Raw genomic sequence first — 16665 nt, forward strand, 5'->3', positions numbered from 1 at the left:
TTATTTCTTTGTGTACCTCAGTTACACACTGATGAGTGATTTAATGATCATTTTTAACAACTTTAGTGCATATATGTTTTTCTTCTCCTCCATACCGCTTCATAGCACCTCATAGTGACTGTGATGTCTACGTTCGGTGCTGTCGTGTTTTCTGTGTCGACTATTTCTATGTCTTGGAAGTTCTGGAACTCAAAGGTCAAAGGTTAATTATCCAACAATGACGACTTTAGCTGCGAGTTACTCCGCTGAAATGTCTCTGCGGTGTATTTTTAGGCCGCTCGGCCCGCAGCTCATGTACCTGTTTGCTAATGACAGAGAGGAGGCGTGAACGTGCGGCTTATTTGAGCGGAACTCCGCCGTAACTGTGGCAACGTTAACCGCCGCTGACGCATCCATGACTTCCGCTCGTGTTTGAGCCAGAAGACGTGACGTGTCGAGAGAGTTCTTAAATCCACAGAAAACCGACACAGGCCACTTTTCATTTATGAGTTTATTTTGTCCCAAGTTCAAGCAAAAACCACATCCACAACTCCTACTCATACATTCAATGACAAACTACGCTTATTTACATTGAAAGGCCAAAAAAAAAAAAGCATTCATATAAATACCATAAATAACACTAAAAGGAATGTTTTTTTTTCTTTTTTTAAATAAATAAATATTCTTTACTTTGGGACAGTTTTCCTTGCTGCGTGTTTGCCGTTTGGTGCCCGGCACCTGTAAAAACTCATGAATTTCAGATTTTAGATCAGGATCTGAATATGTTTGTTTTACCCTGTAGCCGTATTCCTTCAAGTCATGAACTGTAGGTTGTGTTATGGGTGACAAAAACAAAAGCAAAAACTGTAACCAAATTAGCAAAATTAGGACTTCACAATTAAGACATAACCTAATCTCTACTCTCCTTAAGGCACATTTTCTGTATATTTATTTTTAAAAATATCATGTTTGTCTGCATCGCTGTCACCTGGAAAAGTGGGTTTCTCAGACCAGCTGTAAAAAACCTTTATGGGAAGTTATTAAAGGTCCAGTATGTAACATTTAGGAGGGCATACATTGAATAACTCTGGCGTTAGAAACTAGCCCTATATGTATTTAGGGTGAGGGTAACATCCTGCACTACCATGCTTCTCCAGCAGGAGCGGAATGTGCATAGTGTTGTGAAAGTTTGATTGTTTACATCGTTTCTGGAATGCAAAGGCCACCGTAGTTCCCTGACATGTGTTGCACTCTGTAGTCTCACCATTAGATGTCACTATTTCTCCCTAATCCTGACCCACTGGACCTCCCTCCCTCCATAAATCATCCTATTTATCACCTGAACCTGATTTGGGGTATGGAATGTACAAAATAGTGATTGGTGATGAGTGAAATCCCATTTAAAAAAAAAAAAAAAAAAAAAAAAAACAACAAAAACATATATCTGATTAAATTGATTAAAGTGAAATGACATTTGTGATCTCAGAGCAGGAGATGTTGATATAAGAGAAACAGAAGCGATACAGAGTGGATCTGATGTGAGCTGTGCAAAAGGGCTGCAAGTCAAGTCTAATACTTTGTACATTCAGTGTAAAAACACACACTACTTCTCTGAATGACTGATTAAAATAACAATGATTTATGATTAAGGCAGAGTGTAAAAAACCCCGAAGAGAACCACCTGATTTGTCTTCTTTTACCTTCCCCCCTCCCCTCAAAATTAAGTCTGTTTGTGTCTCATATTATGATAAACTACGAGGCTACACTGATAGTATAGGTACCTATAGTCAGAAAGGGGGGCGTCTACACCTTCACCTGTGAAATCACCCCATGGTCCCAGAGCTGCGTGGGCTGGCCGGGTTGGACCAGTGCGCGTTCCACGGGTCGTGGGAGGACGGAGCCATCGGCGTCTCCCGGGACACGTTACGCCCGTCGTCCCCGGCCTCCGTCTCCACCTCCACCTCCACTTCTAGATCCGTGTCGTCCTCCGGCACGGCCCGGGAGTCCGAGCCCGCCTCGGTCTGACCCTGGTAGAAGTTGTGCGGGTCGGATGGATCCACGACCTCGTTCCGCTTCCCCCTGTGCAGCAGGAGGCGCTCTAATGGCACCGTGTTCTTCTTGGGCAGGAAGAGCGAGGTCTGCGGCAGGTTCTGGCCCACCGAGTACACCTGCCTGGAGCCCTCCAAGTTGAACAGGATGCCGGTCCGGCAGGAGTAGTACACGTCCCGGTTGTTCTCCAGGAGCTTGTGGTTGAAGAGACAGTCGTCTCTGAGACAGGTGGGCTGAGAAAGGAGGACGCAGGGAGACGTTTAAACCAACATTTGAACATTTCCATAAATGTTCCTCAGTATATTTTTAGACCTATAACTGCAGTTTATGTTGTGCGTAAAATCAGTGCGTAAAACTCAGACATTCTCTCCAAAATGCGAGATTTTTGGGGGTAAAGTAAAACAACTTAACTACAGTATTACACGTTTAACGGAAGAAAAACGACGATTAATTAGATTTTTTTTACAAGTTATGTTTAGCTCTATAATTGCAGTTCTTTTTGTGCGTAAAATCTGCGCGTGAATCTCCAAGATAATGACTTTGTCACTTTATGACGAGTTGGACGCCAGTGAAACGACTACTAAAGACTTCAAGTTATGTTTAGATCCATTCATTGCTGTTCATTTTTGTGCGTAAAGTATATACATAAAACCCAATTCTCTGCAAATTATGGAATTATTTGCGAAAAGTAAAATAACTTAGCCACGGTATTACAATTTCGACCCATTAGAAGCAATGACAAAGAGAAATCTAATAATACATTTATTTTACATCTATAATTGCAGTTCTTTTGATGCGTAAATTCCGTGCGTAAATTCCCACGATTCTCTCCAAAATGTAAACTTATTTTGGAGAATAAAACGTACAAAATAAACTAAAATTTGAATGCCAGTTTAACACTGAAGATGGGATATTAATAATACTTAAGTGTACAGCCATGATTGCAATTCAATTTGTGCGTAATTTCAATGCGTAAAATGTCGCGATTGTGCCAAATGTTAAATAAAGTTGTTAGTCAAGTTACTATATGTCAAAAACAACCTACACCTTCATTCTGTCTGTGCGGAAAAGATTTTTTTTAAATCGTGCGTAAAAGTCATTGTTTTCAAACAAGTTAAGTTAGAGACTTACAGAGCTGAACGGTCTGCCTTCCACATCCAGACACAGGTAACGGCTGCTTTTTACGCCGAGGATGGCGACGCGCTCCCTCGTTTCAGCTTTCAGTAAAATCACACCTGAAGTGGAGAAAAAAAAGAAAAAGTTAAAACCAAAGTTAAACAAGTAAAACTGTCAACAACAACAATAAAATAAAACTTACTGTACGAAGTCCTGCTTGTAGTTTTGCACACGGTGCCATCTAATCTGATCTCCAAGTAGAAGTTGTTGAGGTCCGTGGAAGTCTGCAGGTGGACGTATCTCCTCGGATTCCCCCAGTTGGATCCGACCAGCGGGGATGGATTCGGGGCCGTTTCCCCGAGAGGAAGTCCCTGCAGGACAGCGAGTAAGAGCGCCAGCACAGTGTCCCTCATCCCCAGTCTCCTGTTTACGTCCATCCTGGAGCAAAACCGGCGCTTTCCACTGCGAGCTGCTGGAAGCTTTCAGATGCTGTCTGTTGTCCCAGAGTTTGGAGACAGTTCCTATTTAAAGCCCCCTGAGTGCCACATCCTTTGCGTCAAAAAAAGAAAAAGAAACTCGCCCCCAAAGCAGATGTGCGGGTTTGCTGCAGCGGAAGGGCCATTTCCACCTCTGTCTGTTTATCCCGATGCTCTTGGTCAGACAACAGGAGTCTTATTTTTGGTCTTGACTTGCCCACCTTTTTAAACATTAATGGTACAAACGCCACCATTTTTTGGACACGGAAACACTGTGTGCGTTTGCCAATGAAATAATAAGAAAAACACACACAAATATATTTATTTAAAAAAGGAGATTCCATCAGTTAAAGTGACTTTTCCAAAATGCTCAAACTTAAGTCCTCTTTCACGAATCTGCAACATAAACATTGAGTAATACTTTTTTTTAGTATGAAATGTTTGTGACTCTTTACGCACCTGCTCAACACAACACTTCCACCCTGCACCAGCAGAGGGAGCCACTCCCTCATTCAAAGTAGTTTTGAGTGACTTCCGGGAAAGTTAATTACTGTGCGTCCTGCTGGCAAAGCCTGCACATGTGACTGCACATTCTGCTGAGTGAGTCTCTATATCATTTTAGCAACTTTTATTTAACTTTTGCCGAATGAACCGAGTATATTTTATGATTTAAAACAGGAAACATCATATTCTTAATGTCACTGCAACTCGCTACATTTACTGCATTTTTCCAAAAGGACTTTAACACAAACAAACAAGCTGTAATACACTGTAAATGACATTAAATATGAGGGGAATCTCCTCCTTATTTCAACCTGACTGCATTCACTACATTTACTTGTCATTTTAATTTTATTTCCCAATGTTCTACTTTTGCAGAGGTGGAAAAGTGTTACTGAAATATTCTACACAAGTAAAAGTACCACTATTTTGATAAGATAAGTCCAAGTAAAAGTATTGATATAAAAGTGTACTAGAGTTAAAATCAAAAAAAGCTTGTACTTGGAGTAAAAGTTAGTAAAAGTCCTCGTCACTCACCTGTCCTTGTCACTCACCTGTCCTCATCATCATTCACCTCTCCTCGTCTTTCACCTGTTCATGTCATTCACCTGTCCTCATCACTCACCTGTCCTCTTCACTCACCTGTCCTCGTCTTTCACCTGTTCATGTCATTCACCTGTCCTCATCATTCACCTGCCATCATCAACATTCACCTGTCCTCATCGTTCACCTGTCCTTGTTGTTCACCTGTCCTTGTCGTTCACCTGTCCTCATCATCATTCACCTGTCCTCGTTGTTCACCTGATCCTCATCATCATTCACCTGTCCTCATTGTTCACCTGTCCATATCATTTACCTGTCCTCATCATAATTCACCTGTCCTCATCATCATTCACCTGTCCTCATCACTCACCTGTCCTCATCACTCACCTGTCCTCATCATCATTCACCTGTCCTTGTTGTTCACCTGTCCTCATCACTCATCTGTCCTCATCATCATTCACCTGTCCTCGTTGTTCACCTGTCCTTATCACTCACTTGCCCTCATCATTCGCCTGTCCTCATCATCATTTACCTGTCCTCATATTTCACCTGTCCTTATCACTCACTTGCCCTCATCATTCGCCTGTCCTCATCATCATTTACCTGTCCTCATATTTCACCTGTCCTTATCACTCACTTGCCCTCAGCATTCACCTGTTATCATCATTCACTGCCAAAGTTTATTTTATTTTTTTAAATTCAGGCCAACTATTTTTTTTTACTCCCTAACACATGATTTAAAATGTATAGTACTTCGAAAAAAATAAGAACATATTTAGAAAGTAATATTACACATTTTAAAAATGACGTTAAAAATTACACACAAAACCTACTTAGTTACATTAAAGCTAGTAAATGTAATTCATTACTTTCCAGCTCTGTCATTCTGATGCATATAAAGCAACACTACGTTGTGCTGTGTTGGCACTCGTGGGCGATGCTGACGTTGCTGTCCTCTCACTGATGGCACCTGCATACAGAGCAGTGATTTGTCAAAGTGTCCCATCGCGGAGCAGATAATCCCAAGGATGTTAAAAGTTCTCTCTATTTCTCAGTTCACTTGTTTTACAAAAACGCTGAGAGGTTATTATGGAATTATGGATCAATTATGTCCAACAAAAAAAAAAAAGGTGCCTACTGCACCTTTAATGACAGACAGCGACTCACACGGCCAATATTAGGTCCAGGAAGTTTCCAGAGTAGATGCTGGACTGAGGTCAGTTCAGGTGAAGAAGTTTGGGGCGAAATATTTCTAATTGTCATATATTTATTGTATTGCTGACAGATGTTGCAGTTTAAATTTGTGAAGTTATTGTTTAAACTTCTGTTTTAGATTTAAAACAAGAGTCATATATTGCCATATACACTGATGGGACAAGAACTTTGTTTTTTATTTGAATGTACATGAGATCTGAAAAATGTTTTAAATTGCAATTTCAGTTCAAAAACGGCACGTCCAACAAAAGTTACATACTGCTGCTTTAAAGACATTAATTTTTTTGAATACAGGGCATTAAAATGTTAATAGATATTTAATAGATTTTTAATTGGACTCATATCTACATCAAATGCCACAGAGACCTCCAAGGTTATTAAAGTTAACGAAATAACAAAAACTGAAATAAAAACTAGAGCTAAAAAACACCTCAACTGTCTTTTAATGGCTTTATTGGTTGTTTGTATTTTGATTCAGAGATGGTTGTTCATCTTTCCTAATAAACATTTAAAATGGCATCTTTGCTGGGTTTTTATGATACACCGTACTTATTATGACCTTTTTGAATCATGTACCTGGCAAATACTCCATATTACAAAAAAACAACACTGTAACTAAACTAAAACTAAATAAAAAACACCAAATCCTACTGTAAAACTCATTTAAATTAACACATTTTAGTCAAAACTAAATAAAAACTCAAACTAAATATTATAACCTTGGACAGAGACAATCACACGTCACCAGTTTTAAAAAAACAAACTTTTATTGGTATCTCAGGAATACAGTAGACTGCTGTGCACAGCACATACGTACAAAAATAAAAGGAAAAAACTTTAATATCCTTACTTAGCATCGTCTGTTTTTCAGAAACAAATAAGTGGAGTTTGTTTCTTCTTCTTCGTCATCTTCTTTTTTATTAATTCATTTACAGTCATCAGCAAACCAAAAACTAAGGCAGAAGGTGAGGTATATGAGAGCAGAGATGAGAGGAATAGTTCACTACTTTCAGAGCAGGAATTAAAACAAAAACAAACAAAAGAAAACACATGAAGCCCTAATCAAGCTCGGGGCCCAGGCATGCTAATAGAAAACATCATTTAAAATAAATATTCCTCACCTTGTATGATTTTAAAATATAATTTAAGCCGTGGAAAGAAAACAACAGATCATCAATCCCATTTTTTTTTTTGGTCAAAGCAGTAAGGTGAGCTTTTAGGGATCCATCTTTATTATTATTATTATTATTATTATTATTATTGTTATTTTGCACTTCTCTGCACTAGATTATGACCAAGTTAATCATTAATAAGGTGCTACTAGAGACGCTGGACATCTTGATGGTGAGCTGTTGTGCAGTTCACTGACGACACAGTGCTGACCTTTAACCCCAACACGAAAAATCGACACGTAATAGACTGTTGTCGAAAAATGGACGCAGCAAAACTAAGCCTTGAGATTTGACTGCTGCCGAGACTGTTTTTGCACGGACTACGCCTTTAACCAGGCACCGTGTTCACCCTGGACGCAAATTTATCACGCGACAACAACAATTCAATGCACATACACGCTATTCACGGCGGCCGGGCCGAGCAACGCAATTGGCAGCATTGTGAAAATATCACGATCATCGCGTGTCGCACACATCGTGTGTATCGCAAAAATCGCTTGTATCGCACATATCGCGTCTATCGCACAAATTGCGTTTATCGCACAAATCGCGCCTATCGCACAAATTGCGTCTATCGCACAAATCGTGTCTGTTGACTAACGCACAAATCGTGTGTCTATCATCTATCGCACAAACCATGTCTATTGCGTGACTGGTGCGGAGCGATGCGACAAATCACGTTCGGTGTGGACACAAAACGTTGTTATTTTTACGGTCCTGAATTTGCATCATCAACGCGCAGTTTTTTTGTTGTGTGCACGTGCTGAATTTGGTGTATGAACCATTTTCGACAACAGAAGAAGTCGTCGCCATTGATAGTCATCCGAGCCTCGACCTGGTGACCCTTGACCCGGCTGACCTCTCCGACTCTACTGCCCGATTGATCTCTTCTTCTTCTTCTTTGGTAGGAATGCGTCCTATTCCTTGCCTCCAGACTTGTACCGCCACTCGATGGTGAAGTGTGATACTACAGGACGCGCACTCTGTACCACAGGCTTTACGAGCAGCTGAGTCGCCCCCCTGGTGGCTAACTGCCACTTCAGCCCCGGGCTTCATTTTTTAATGCTACGTCCATTTTGAGTGACAGTCTATGGTGCACTCGTGGTACTGCGTACAGCTTTCATCTACAACAGCAACAAGTCACTTTAGGGTTCTTGTGATATTTGCTCGACATCACGGTAGCTTGAGGAGGAAATTCACGGATGAGGAGAATACTGTTATGAATCTGTTTTGTGTGACATAGATACGGTAGAGCAGCAGGTGACGCTGTGTCAGGCGGGGGCGAGGACAGCAGCAGCAGCAGAAGTAGAGGACACGTCCTGAGGACGTCCAGGCAGTGCAGCAGCAGAGGTGAGGCTCTGCGTGACTCCCGACTTCTCCTCGCACACTGCATTAACTCTGCAGATGTCCCCTGCCCATAAATATCCCAACACCAGTACTTGGAAAGGGGAGGGGGGGGGGGAAGCATGTTGTAGAGCTGCATTTTAAAGAGGTGGGGCTCTAAAGTCACACACAGAGAGAGATGATAGGGACTGATTTGGAAGTGCTGTAGATCATGGAGCTGGGAATTATCGGAGAGCTGTTGGAGAGCAATACTGGGGGGGGGGCTTTCACCTCACTAAGTTATACGGTTTAGGCGTAAAATAAAGTTGTTTTAAATGTCTCCGCTTCGTGGAAGCAGTCAGACCCATATAGATAACCACCCTGGCCGGCCAAGGCTGGTCCATGACCCTGACCTTGAACTAAAAAAGGCTGAAAGGAGAGGAGGAAGCTCCTGGGTTACAGCAGGAATCCCAAGGTCCCTGCCTGCAGTGAGGGGGGTAAAGGGGATGAGCAGAGGTGGGCCGGTGGATGGTGGTGGCAGTACAGCTCAAAAAGTGGATGGGATGTTGGGGGGGCTGCTCAGGTATGTGAGAGGATGACAGATCCACATTCCTTCAGGGTGTCTGAGGAACAACAAAGACAGCAGGCTGCCTCCTCCTGGATTTAAACGCTCCTACTTCCTCTTAAAGCCACGAGAACAGATGGAGGTTCGCGGTGGAACAAGCTTGAGATTCTTCTCCCCTCCCCTCCCACCCCCCGGAGTAAACAGCTGTAGGAAACTACACGGAAAGATGCGCGCTGTAAGATTCTCCGGAAAACAGCACCCTTTGACCCTTTGTGCCAACGCTTGTGACGCTTCAAATCAAGCTAACAGATCTGCCATCGAGTTAAACGGTCGGTACGTCATTTCTGCCACGAGGTTTTGCCTCGGTGCAAAACCATGACCAAAATACCGCATTTGGTGACCTTCTGAAGCAGCGTGGCATCATGGGATTTTTACCGCAAACCGAGTTGTGACAAATACACACCAATACGGCCACTTTGGCTAAGTCATAGCAGCTATGAACAAAATAGATCACTTTAGTCTTGTCTTTTTTAGATATTTCAGTGCAGAAAACCCACCGCACTGTCCTCGAGTCCCTCAGGACACACAATTGATTCATCCGTCATTTGTACCAATAACGACAGTATCTGCCTCCAGCTCTCAACACCTCGCGCGCTGCTGCAGTGCTGCTGCAGAGACACTGACAGACAGACTGGGGGGGGGGGGGGGGGGGGATGTTCCAGGACACCAGGACGCCTGCCTATACTCCCACCAAACACACAACAAAGATGTGGAGGGAAAGGACATGATGATTCCTGCCAAAAACATGAACGGCCGACTCACACGAACGCACTGCCAAACTGCTTAGTGGGTCCTTTGCTTTGTGTGTGGCACATACTGAGAAATGCTCATCCAGTGCTTTTGGCCAATCAAATTACATTTATGCGTTCAACTCAAACACCGCGACCTCCGACGACCTCTGACGCATGCGTACGTGTGAGTCGGCTCTTGGATCACCATCATCGATGGTGCGACCTGAACTCTTTTTGCCTCGTTTCGGGGGGCGGGGCAACTGCGACGAAGCAGCGGCGTTAAAATAGCTCCTGATTTTTCTTCTTTTACATTTGCGATTATTTACATGTTTTTTTCCCACTTGGTTATTTTTCAAAAAAGCAGCTCCAGCTTTTTGCCATTCATCATCAACAGCAGCAGCAGCAGCAGCAGCTGCCCACCGTCAGTCCCACACCGTGTGCAGAGAAGTTTCTTCCGTGTGCTCTGACCGCTCGGTAGATTTCTTGTGCAGATGCAAGCCCGGACCACACAAACAAACAAACAAACAAACAAAATTTCCTCCATGCTCAGATACATACAGTAAGTGTTCCACCCTGTTTATTTGCTGGCGATGCCACATCGTCAAACGTTTGGCCTTTAGCCTTTAGTCTCCATGGCCGACCGCTCTCTGGTCTCGGCCTCAGATTGTATATTACTTAATCGATCTAATTACAGAAAAGAAAATAAACCAGAGATAGTCACCCCCTCCCCTCCCCCTCCTGAGGCCCTCTCCGGAGTGTCAGCCCTATTTCTGACTCCAGTGGGTGTCTCTTACATGCAAGTCGAAGGGGGCCACAAGTGGGAACACCAAGGCACCTTTAAATCGTGCAGCGACGGTAGTGCATTTAAGTTTCCCCCGCTGACATCAGTGATCGAGCAGGGAGCCATCAAGCATTCAAAGGTTCCAAAGAAACGATAAACTCTAGCCGATATTTGAGCAGAGGTCCATGCATCCCTTCGTCTAGTAAAGTGGTTCTTTGAGGTAATAAAAAGTATTCGTTTTCGCTCGTCAAAAAAAGCGCAGGACACAGCTCATCCTCCGTCTCGAAAAAAAAGAAAAAAGGAAGTGACACATAGTTCGGTTACAGCAAGCACCAAGGTAAAGTGAGACAGGCAAAGGCTTCGACTCCCCCCCCCTCCCCTCCCCGTCCATAAAAACAATAAGCAGCACAGTATGGCATACATATACAAAGATAGCTATCCAAATATACATATATATAAACAGAATAAATATTTGTGTTTTCTAATGCAGTCCATTGGTGTGTGTTTAACGTGACTATGCATTTCTGTATTACCTGGAAGAACTTCCACATGTGCAAATTACTGAGTTATTGCCAGTTTCTCTCATAGTCGCGGGAGGAAATGTGTGACAGTCATGGCGGTGGTGGCCCTGTTGCCCCTCTTTACACGGCCATGCTTGCTGAGGGCGATGTAGAACCCCTTGTAAACAAAAGACTCGTAGGCGTTGTAGTTGTTGGGCAGCAAAGTCTCCTTGAACTTGCACTCCTCCCCGAAGACTCTCTGGAGAGAGGACAGGAAAAAAAAAGGAAAGAGGTCCACCACCAACATAAAAAGTCAAGAGAGGAAGAGAGTCAATAAATCTCCTGACAGACGCAGGTTTGAACATCACGTCACATGCATGGCGTGACCTTCACTTATAGAAAGCTGTGAGTGGAACAGGAGTAGGAGGCATGTTGTTGCAAAGGAAATGTCCTTTAGAAACGCGGACACGTGTTTCAGCTATGACCGAATGATTGGTGTGAAATAGGTTTTATTTGATTTGTTTGAACGAGTGCAGGTTATGATCGAGGATTAGGGCCAAACTGAAGAAATTTTTTTTTTTAATCTTTCGAGAGTAAAGTCGTAATCTTTCAAGAATGAAGTTGTAAAGTTATGAGAATAAAGTTGCAATCTTTCGAGAATAAAGTCGTAATCTTTCGAGAATAAAGTCGAAATCTTTCGAGAATAAAGTTGCAATCTTTCGAGAATAAAGTCGTAATCTTTCGAGAATAAAGTCGTAATCTTTCAGGAATTAAGTAGTTATCTTTTGAAAATAAAGTCATAATCTTTCGAGAATAAAGTCGTAATATTATGAGAATAAAGTGGTAATCTTTCGAGAATAAAGAATAAAATCGTAATCTTTCGAGAATAAAGTCGTAATCTTTCGAGAATAGAATCGTAATCTTTCAAGAATAAAGTCGTAATCTTTCGAGAATAAAGAATAAAGTCTAAATCTTTTGAGAATATAGTCGTAATCTTTCGTGAATAGTCGTAATTTTATGAGAATAAAGTCGTAATCTTTCGTGAATAGTCGTAATTTTATGAGAATAAAGTCATCTTTCCAGAGTAACGTCGTAATCTTTCAAGATTAAAGACGTAATATGAGAATAAAGTCGTAATATTATGAGAATAAAGTCGTAATCTTTCGAGAATAAAGTCGTAATCTTTCGAGAATAAAAAATAAAATCCGAATCTTTCAAGAATAAAGTCGTAATCCTTCGAGAATAAAGAATAAAGTCGTTATATTATGAGAATAAAGTCGTAATCTTTCGAGAATAGTCGTAATTTTATGAGAATAAAGTCGTACTTTTATGAGAATAAAGTTGTGATCTTTCGAGAATAAAGTTGTAATGAGATAGATACTGTAGATAGATATTAAACACTAAGCTCAAGATTAAAATTTGTGTTGAAATATAAAATTAAACATAGCAGAGAAATCACTGAAATTATATAAAAAAAAATTGATTAATAGAATATTTATATTTGCAGTTTTTGTAATCTAAGAATTAAACAGAAAATTGCATTTAATGATTTGGTCCTTTTTAAATTTTGATTGGTGATCAAAAAGTTTATGTCATGTAAATAACTTTGTGATGAATCACAATTCGTCTAAAGATATACATTATACAGTATACAGTATATGCGTTGCTGTATCAACATGTATTTGACATTTAAAGTTACTCGACAGGCTAACCCCGAACTTCCTCCAACAACATTTTATTACAATACTATATTTAATGTACCGTGTGCTAACCTTTACCTTTATGTTACTTAGGTTACATTTTATTCACACAGATCAGATGAGAAGATTTTCATGTATTCACCCTCTCACTGTGACTCGTTGGACCGCGCCACATTCTGTCGGGGGGTTTCCCAGTTATTAATACGATCACAGAAAATATTAATAACACAACAGTGCTCATAAACCTGTGGATGCAGCAGGTCAGTGAACTCATCTTACACTGACAAGTACGTGCCTCTGCCTGTGTGTGTGCGCGCGTGTGTGTGTGTGTGTGTGTGTGTGTGTGTGTGTGTGTGTGTGTGTGTCTTTATTGGTTTGTGAGGACAAAAAAAACATAATTGTGAGGACATGTTGATGTTGTGAGGACATGTTAGCGGATTGTCACGAGTTCACTTGGCTTTTTTTGGGCTCTGTTCAGATCCAGTATTAACAGACATTGTCAGTCATCCCATCTCGTTTGTGTGTGTGTGTGTGTGTGTGTGTCTGTGTGTGTGTCTGTGTGTGTGTGTAGTGCTAAGTACAACTGTTCTGGACGACTATTGCTTTTATTTTTATTCTTTAAGTTTACTCACTTTAACCCTGAGATGCGCCTTCAAAAAAGTTACGTTAACACACCTGGAGGACAAAAATGTGCCTGGCATATGTGATGAGCAGAAACATTTGTTTATATGCATTATTTTTTTATCATCAGTCCTCATCATACAAATCTAATATCAACACATTTTTAAAGTTTTTAACCCTTAAATTGCCAAGTTTTTGTCATGATGCATCAAAAGCAGCGATTTGAATGGTTTTCAATGAGGACATTTTTGTGCGTAAGGTGTCTTAGTGTGAGTATTTTAGTTCATGTTCAATTTTGTTAAAAATTGAGAACACTCAAAAATGCACAACCTGGCATCATTTTTTTTGAACAATATGCATGAAAAAAAAGGATAAAATATTCACGAAATTAAGAGCCAAAAACATAAATATGCGTCTCAGTGTGTGATGATGGTGTTTCCGGACAGTTTTGTCTGTATACTGATTGCACCACCAGGATTTAAAGCATTTTACTGTCCCTCCTGATATCATGTCTGTCCACGAGGACAAAATTAAGACTTTAACGAGGTGTACAGATGTCTTTGCTGTCTTTGGGTTAATATGTGTGTGTCTGTGACTGACAGGGAAAAAGAGTGAATTATAGCTCTATTCACGCTGCTGTAACATGACTTTATTTATTTTATTTTATTTATCCTTTGTTTAGCCAGGAAAGGTCTCTAATGCTTAAAATGTTATTTTAAGGAAGGCTGTTTCACATGCTTCCTAATTGTATGTGGCCACACGTGTCATTGAACCACATACAAATGTGTTTTTTGCGATCAGATCTGAGGAGCGTTCAGACCTGTACTGAGTTGTTTGGATCATTCAGGACGTGTGTGTTAAAACCACGTCTGAACAGGGTTCAAGACAGTCAGGATTAGCGGTTATGATACTGACCACAATCAGAAAGGGGGAAACAGTAAAAGTTGGTATAATCCGTGATCCCTGCGTTTGATTGAGCCCAACGACACCATCATGTGACCAGGGCGTGAGCCTTTTGTTTTTGACATAGCTGGTTATCGGCTCGAAGCATTAAGTTTTTGTAATACGTGTATTTTATTTTTACTTAAGTGAACTGGAGTCCACCATAGTCGACACTTACAATTGGACGTTAAGTACGGTATAGCCTATATACTTCTGCACTTTACTTATATTATAATTGTCTATTTTATAGAGTTTTATACCTGGAATTGTCTACTTTCTGTAACTATTTGTAGTTTCCGGGACACTTCTTGGCTAAATGAAGGATAAATAATAAAAAATCATCAATATAAATCATGAGAAGAGGAACATTTCCGCATAATGTAGCGACTATGATTAGTAACACCTCCTATTATTTTTTGGGAATAGTTGTCTTTGAATAGTCATTGTTACATCATTCTATTGTAACATGGAAAAGTGACCTGTCAAGTTTGACAGATTATAGATAATTGTACATTGTCAATCTTAACTAAATTAGATTAAAAATGTATGTGTTTGTGCAAAAGTTGTTTTGGGACCCCCCCCCTCCTTACGTCCAATCTGTGGGTCCCGACCCAGTCTTTGGGAATCACTGCATCATGACAGTTGTGTGTGTGTGTGTGGAACAGAGTGAGTGTGGAGTTGCGCACACACGTACCGTTCCGTATAACCTTCCTCTGCCGTTCATTGCGACAAACAGGCCACTCCTGACCCCGAACAGGCTGATGATTCCTCGGTCCACGGTGGAGATTTCTATCAGACCTTTAAACGGAAACACAAGGTTACAGTGAAACCCAGAGACCGGAGTCACACTGCGACTGTGATACCGGCCTCTGCAGCAGTGATGGGAGGAACCACGCAGGTGCACTGCGACTGACTGATGCTGCTGCTGCTGCTGCTGCTGCTCAATTACTGAATATTAACGCTGTTATAACTCTGTGTGCGTGCATGTGCATGTGCGTGTGCCCGCGCTGTCCTGCCGCACAGGGGTAAAAATAAAGTTGTGCGTCTAAACCGGGTCCAAGCATTCATGTCATGTTTTTGGCTCGCACGGACGCGCAGCTCCGGCCACTGTTTCTGCTCCGGCAAACTTTCAACCATGCCGACACCGCTGATTAAATATCATGCAGCAGCAGCAGCAGCAGCAGCTCTAACTTTCACACCGCACCGCCTGCATGCGCATTGGGTTACACGCGTCTCCTTGGGTCCACGCCGCGCTGTCACCGGCGACTGCAAACTCACTGTATTGGTTCTCGCTGTGTGCACCGCTTATCCCGCCGTCCGGGAGCACCTGCAGGTGAAACCCAATGCCCACGTTGCAGTAGAGCCGCCGCACTCTCTTGATGCCCTGCAAATAGTCACTCTCCCAGTTCAGCTCCGATTTCCCCCCGACTATACCCAGATAGGAGCGCGAGAAGAGGGTCTCCCACTTCTTCTCCAGCAAAGTCGCGTTAGTCCTGCTCGGAATCGGGTAAGACGAAGCGATCCCGCAGAGAGAAGTCCACAATACAATCACTGCTGGCAGCGTCCAGTGCGTCCTGGCCCCGTTGGACATACTGTAGAGGCACCTTTGCGCAATGGCCATCCAGTTCCCCTTTGGGGCACGTGGTTAAAGTTACCTGCCCTAAAAATGCAACTCTTCTGATTTCCTGTCCTTTGGCATGTTGGTGGTGAAGGCTCGTTTTTGGGATCAAGGCAGATCAAGGCCCCATAGCCGGGGATCTGAGCAGCAGCAGCAGGAGGAGGAGGAGGAGAGGGACGGAGCGCGTCGGAGCTTAAATTGGTGCCGGTGACGATGATCATCTTTCGCCGCTCCGCGCCTCTCTGTGCAGGCAACGCTGGCTGTGGAGGGGACACCACTCACCGCAAAACCAGCTCACCTTGCCCCCCGACTCCCACATCCTAAAATGACATCACTGTGACTTCACTGCCGCCCGCACCTCCCCATCAGGAGCAGGAGATGGGAGGAGGAGGAGGAGCAGGAGGAAGAGGAGGAGGAGGAGGAGGAGAGTTGTACTGTAGGAGCTCAGTAGTAGTAGCAGCAGTAGCAGCAGCAGCAGTTCTGACAGGAGTGATGAGGAGTGCTGCACCTTCACATCACTGTCACACAAGCTGCACACAACAAGAACACAGGTTTCCTGTGGGACATTTCAAAATAAAACACCAGCACTTTATATTACAGTAACTTATTTTCACCTGGTAATAATAGTTTGATAATGGTGAGATAATATGAGTCTGTGTTTTATTTTTATTTCTAATTAAACGTTTTACACATTTAACAGTTTATTAGTAGTGGTTACAGTCCACATATATTTAATACAATATTTAAAATCTTGTTTTCATTACCTTAAAGTG

The 16665-nt window shown here is 42.1% G+C and overlaps 2 protein-coding genes across 3 annotated transcripts; both read right to left on the minus strand.

The window, feature by feature from the left end:
* Positions 1-1802: 1802 nt before the first annotated feature.
* fgf23 (fibroblast growth factor 23) lies at positions 1803-3581 on the minus strand (the record flags this gene model as incomplete). Its single annotated transcript, XM_083907208.1, has 3 exons — positions 1803-2261; positions 3160-3263; positions 3347-3581. 3 exons carry the CDS (start codon positions 3579-3581, stop codon positions 1803-1805), a joined length of 798 nt encoding a protein of 265 aa, XP_083763334.1.
* A 5567-nt stretch (positions 3582-9148) lies between these two features.
* Positions 9149-16238, minus strand: LOC310941964 (fibroblast growth factor 6-like). Of its 2 annotated transcripts, XM_083907228.1 has the most exons (4): positions 15553-16238; positions 14969-15072; positions 11045-11270; positions 9149-10792 (listed from the first exon to the last, which is right to left on the minus strand). In XM_083907228.1, the coding sequence occupies exons 1-3, from the start codon at positions 15893-15895 to the stop codon at positions 11094-11096; spliced, it is 624 nt and encodes a 207-aa protein (XP_083763354.1). In that variant the 5' UTR covers positions 15896-16238; the 3' UTR covers positions 9149-10792; positions 11045-11093. The 2 variants fall into 2 exon arrangements, with proteins under 2 accessions (XP_083763354.1, XP_083763353.1); XM_083907227.1 differs by having other exon boundaries at positions 9149-11270.
* Positions 16239-16665: the final 427 nt, after the last annotated feature.

This window comes from Microchirus variegatus (genome assembly GCF_963457635.1).
Source record: "Microchirus variegatus genome assembly, chromosome: 20".
In the NCBI taxonomy this organism is placed as follows: domain Eukaryota; kingdom Metazoa; phylum Chordata; class Actinopteri; order Pleuronectiformes; family Soleidae; genus Microchirus; species Microchirus variegatus.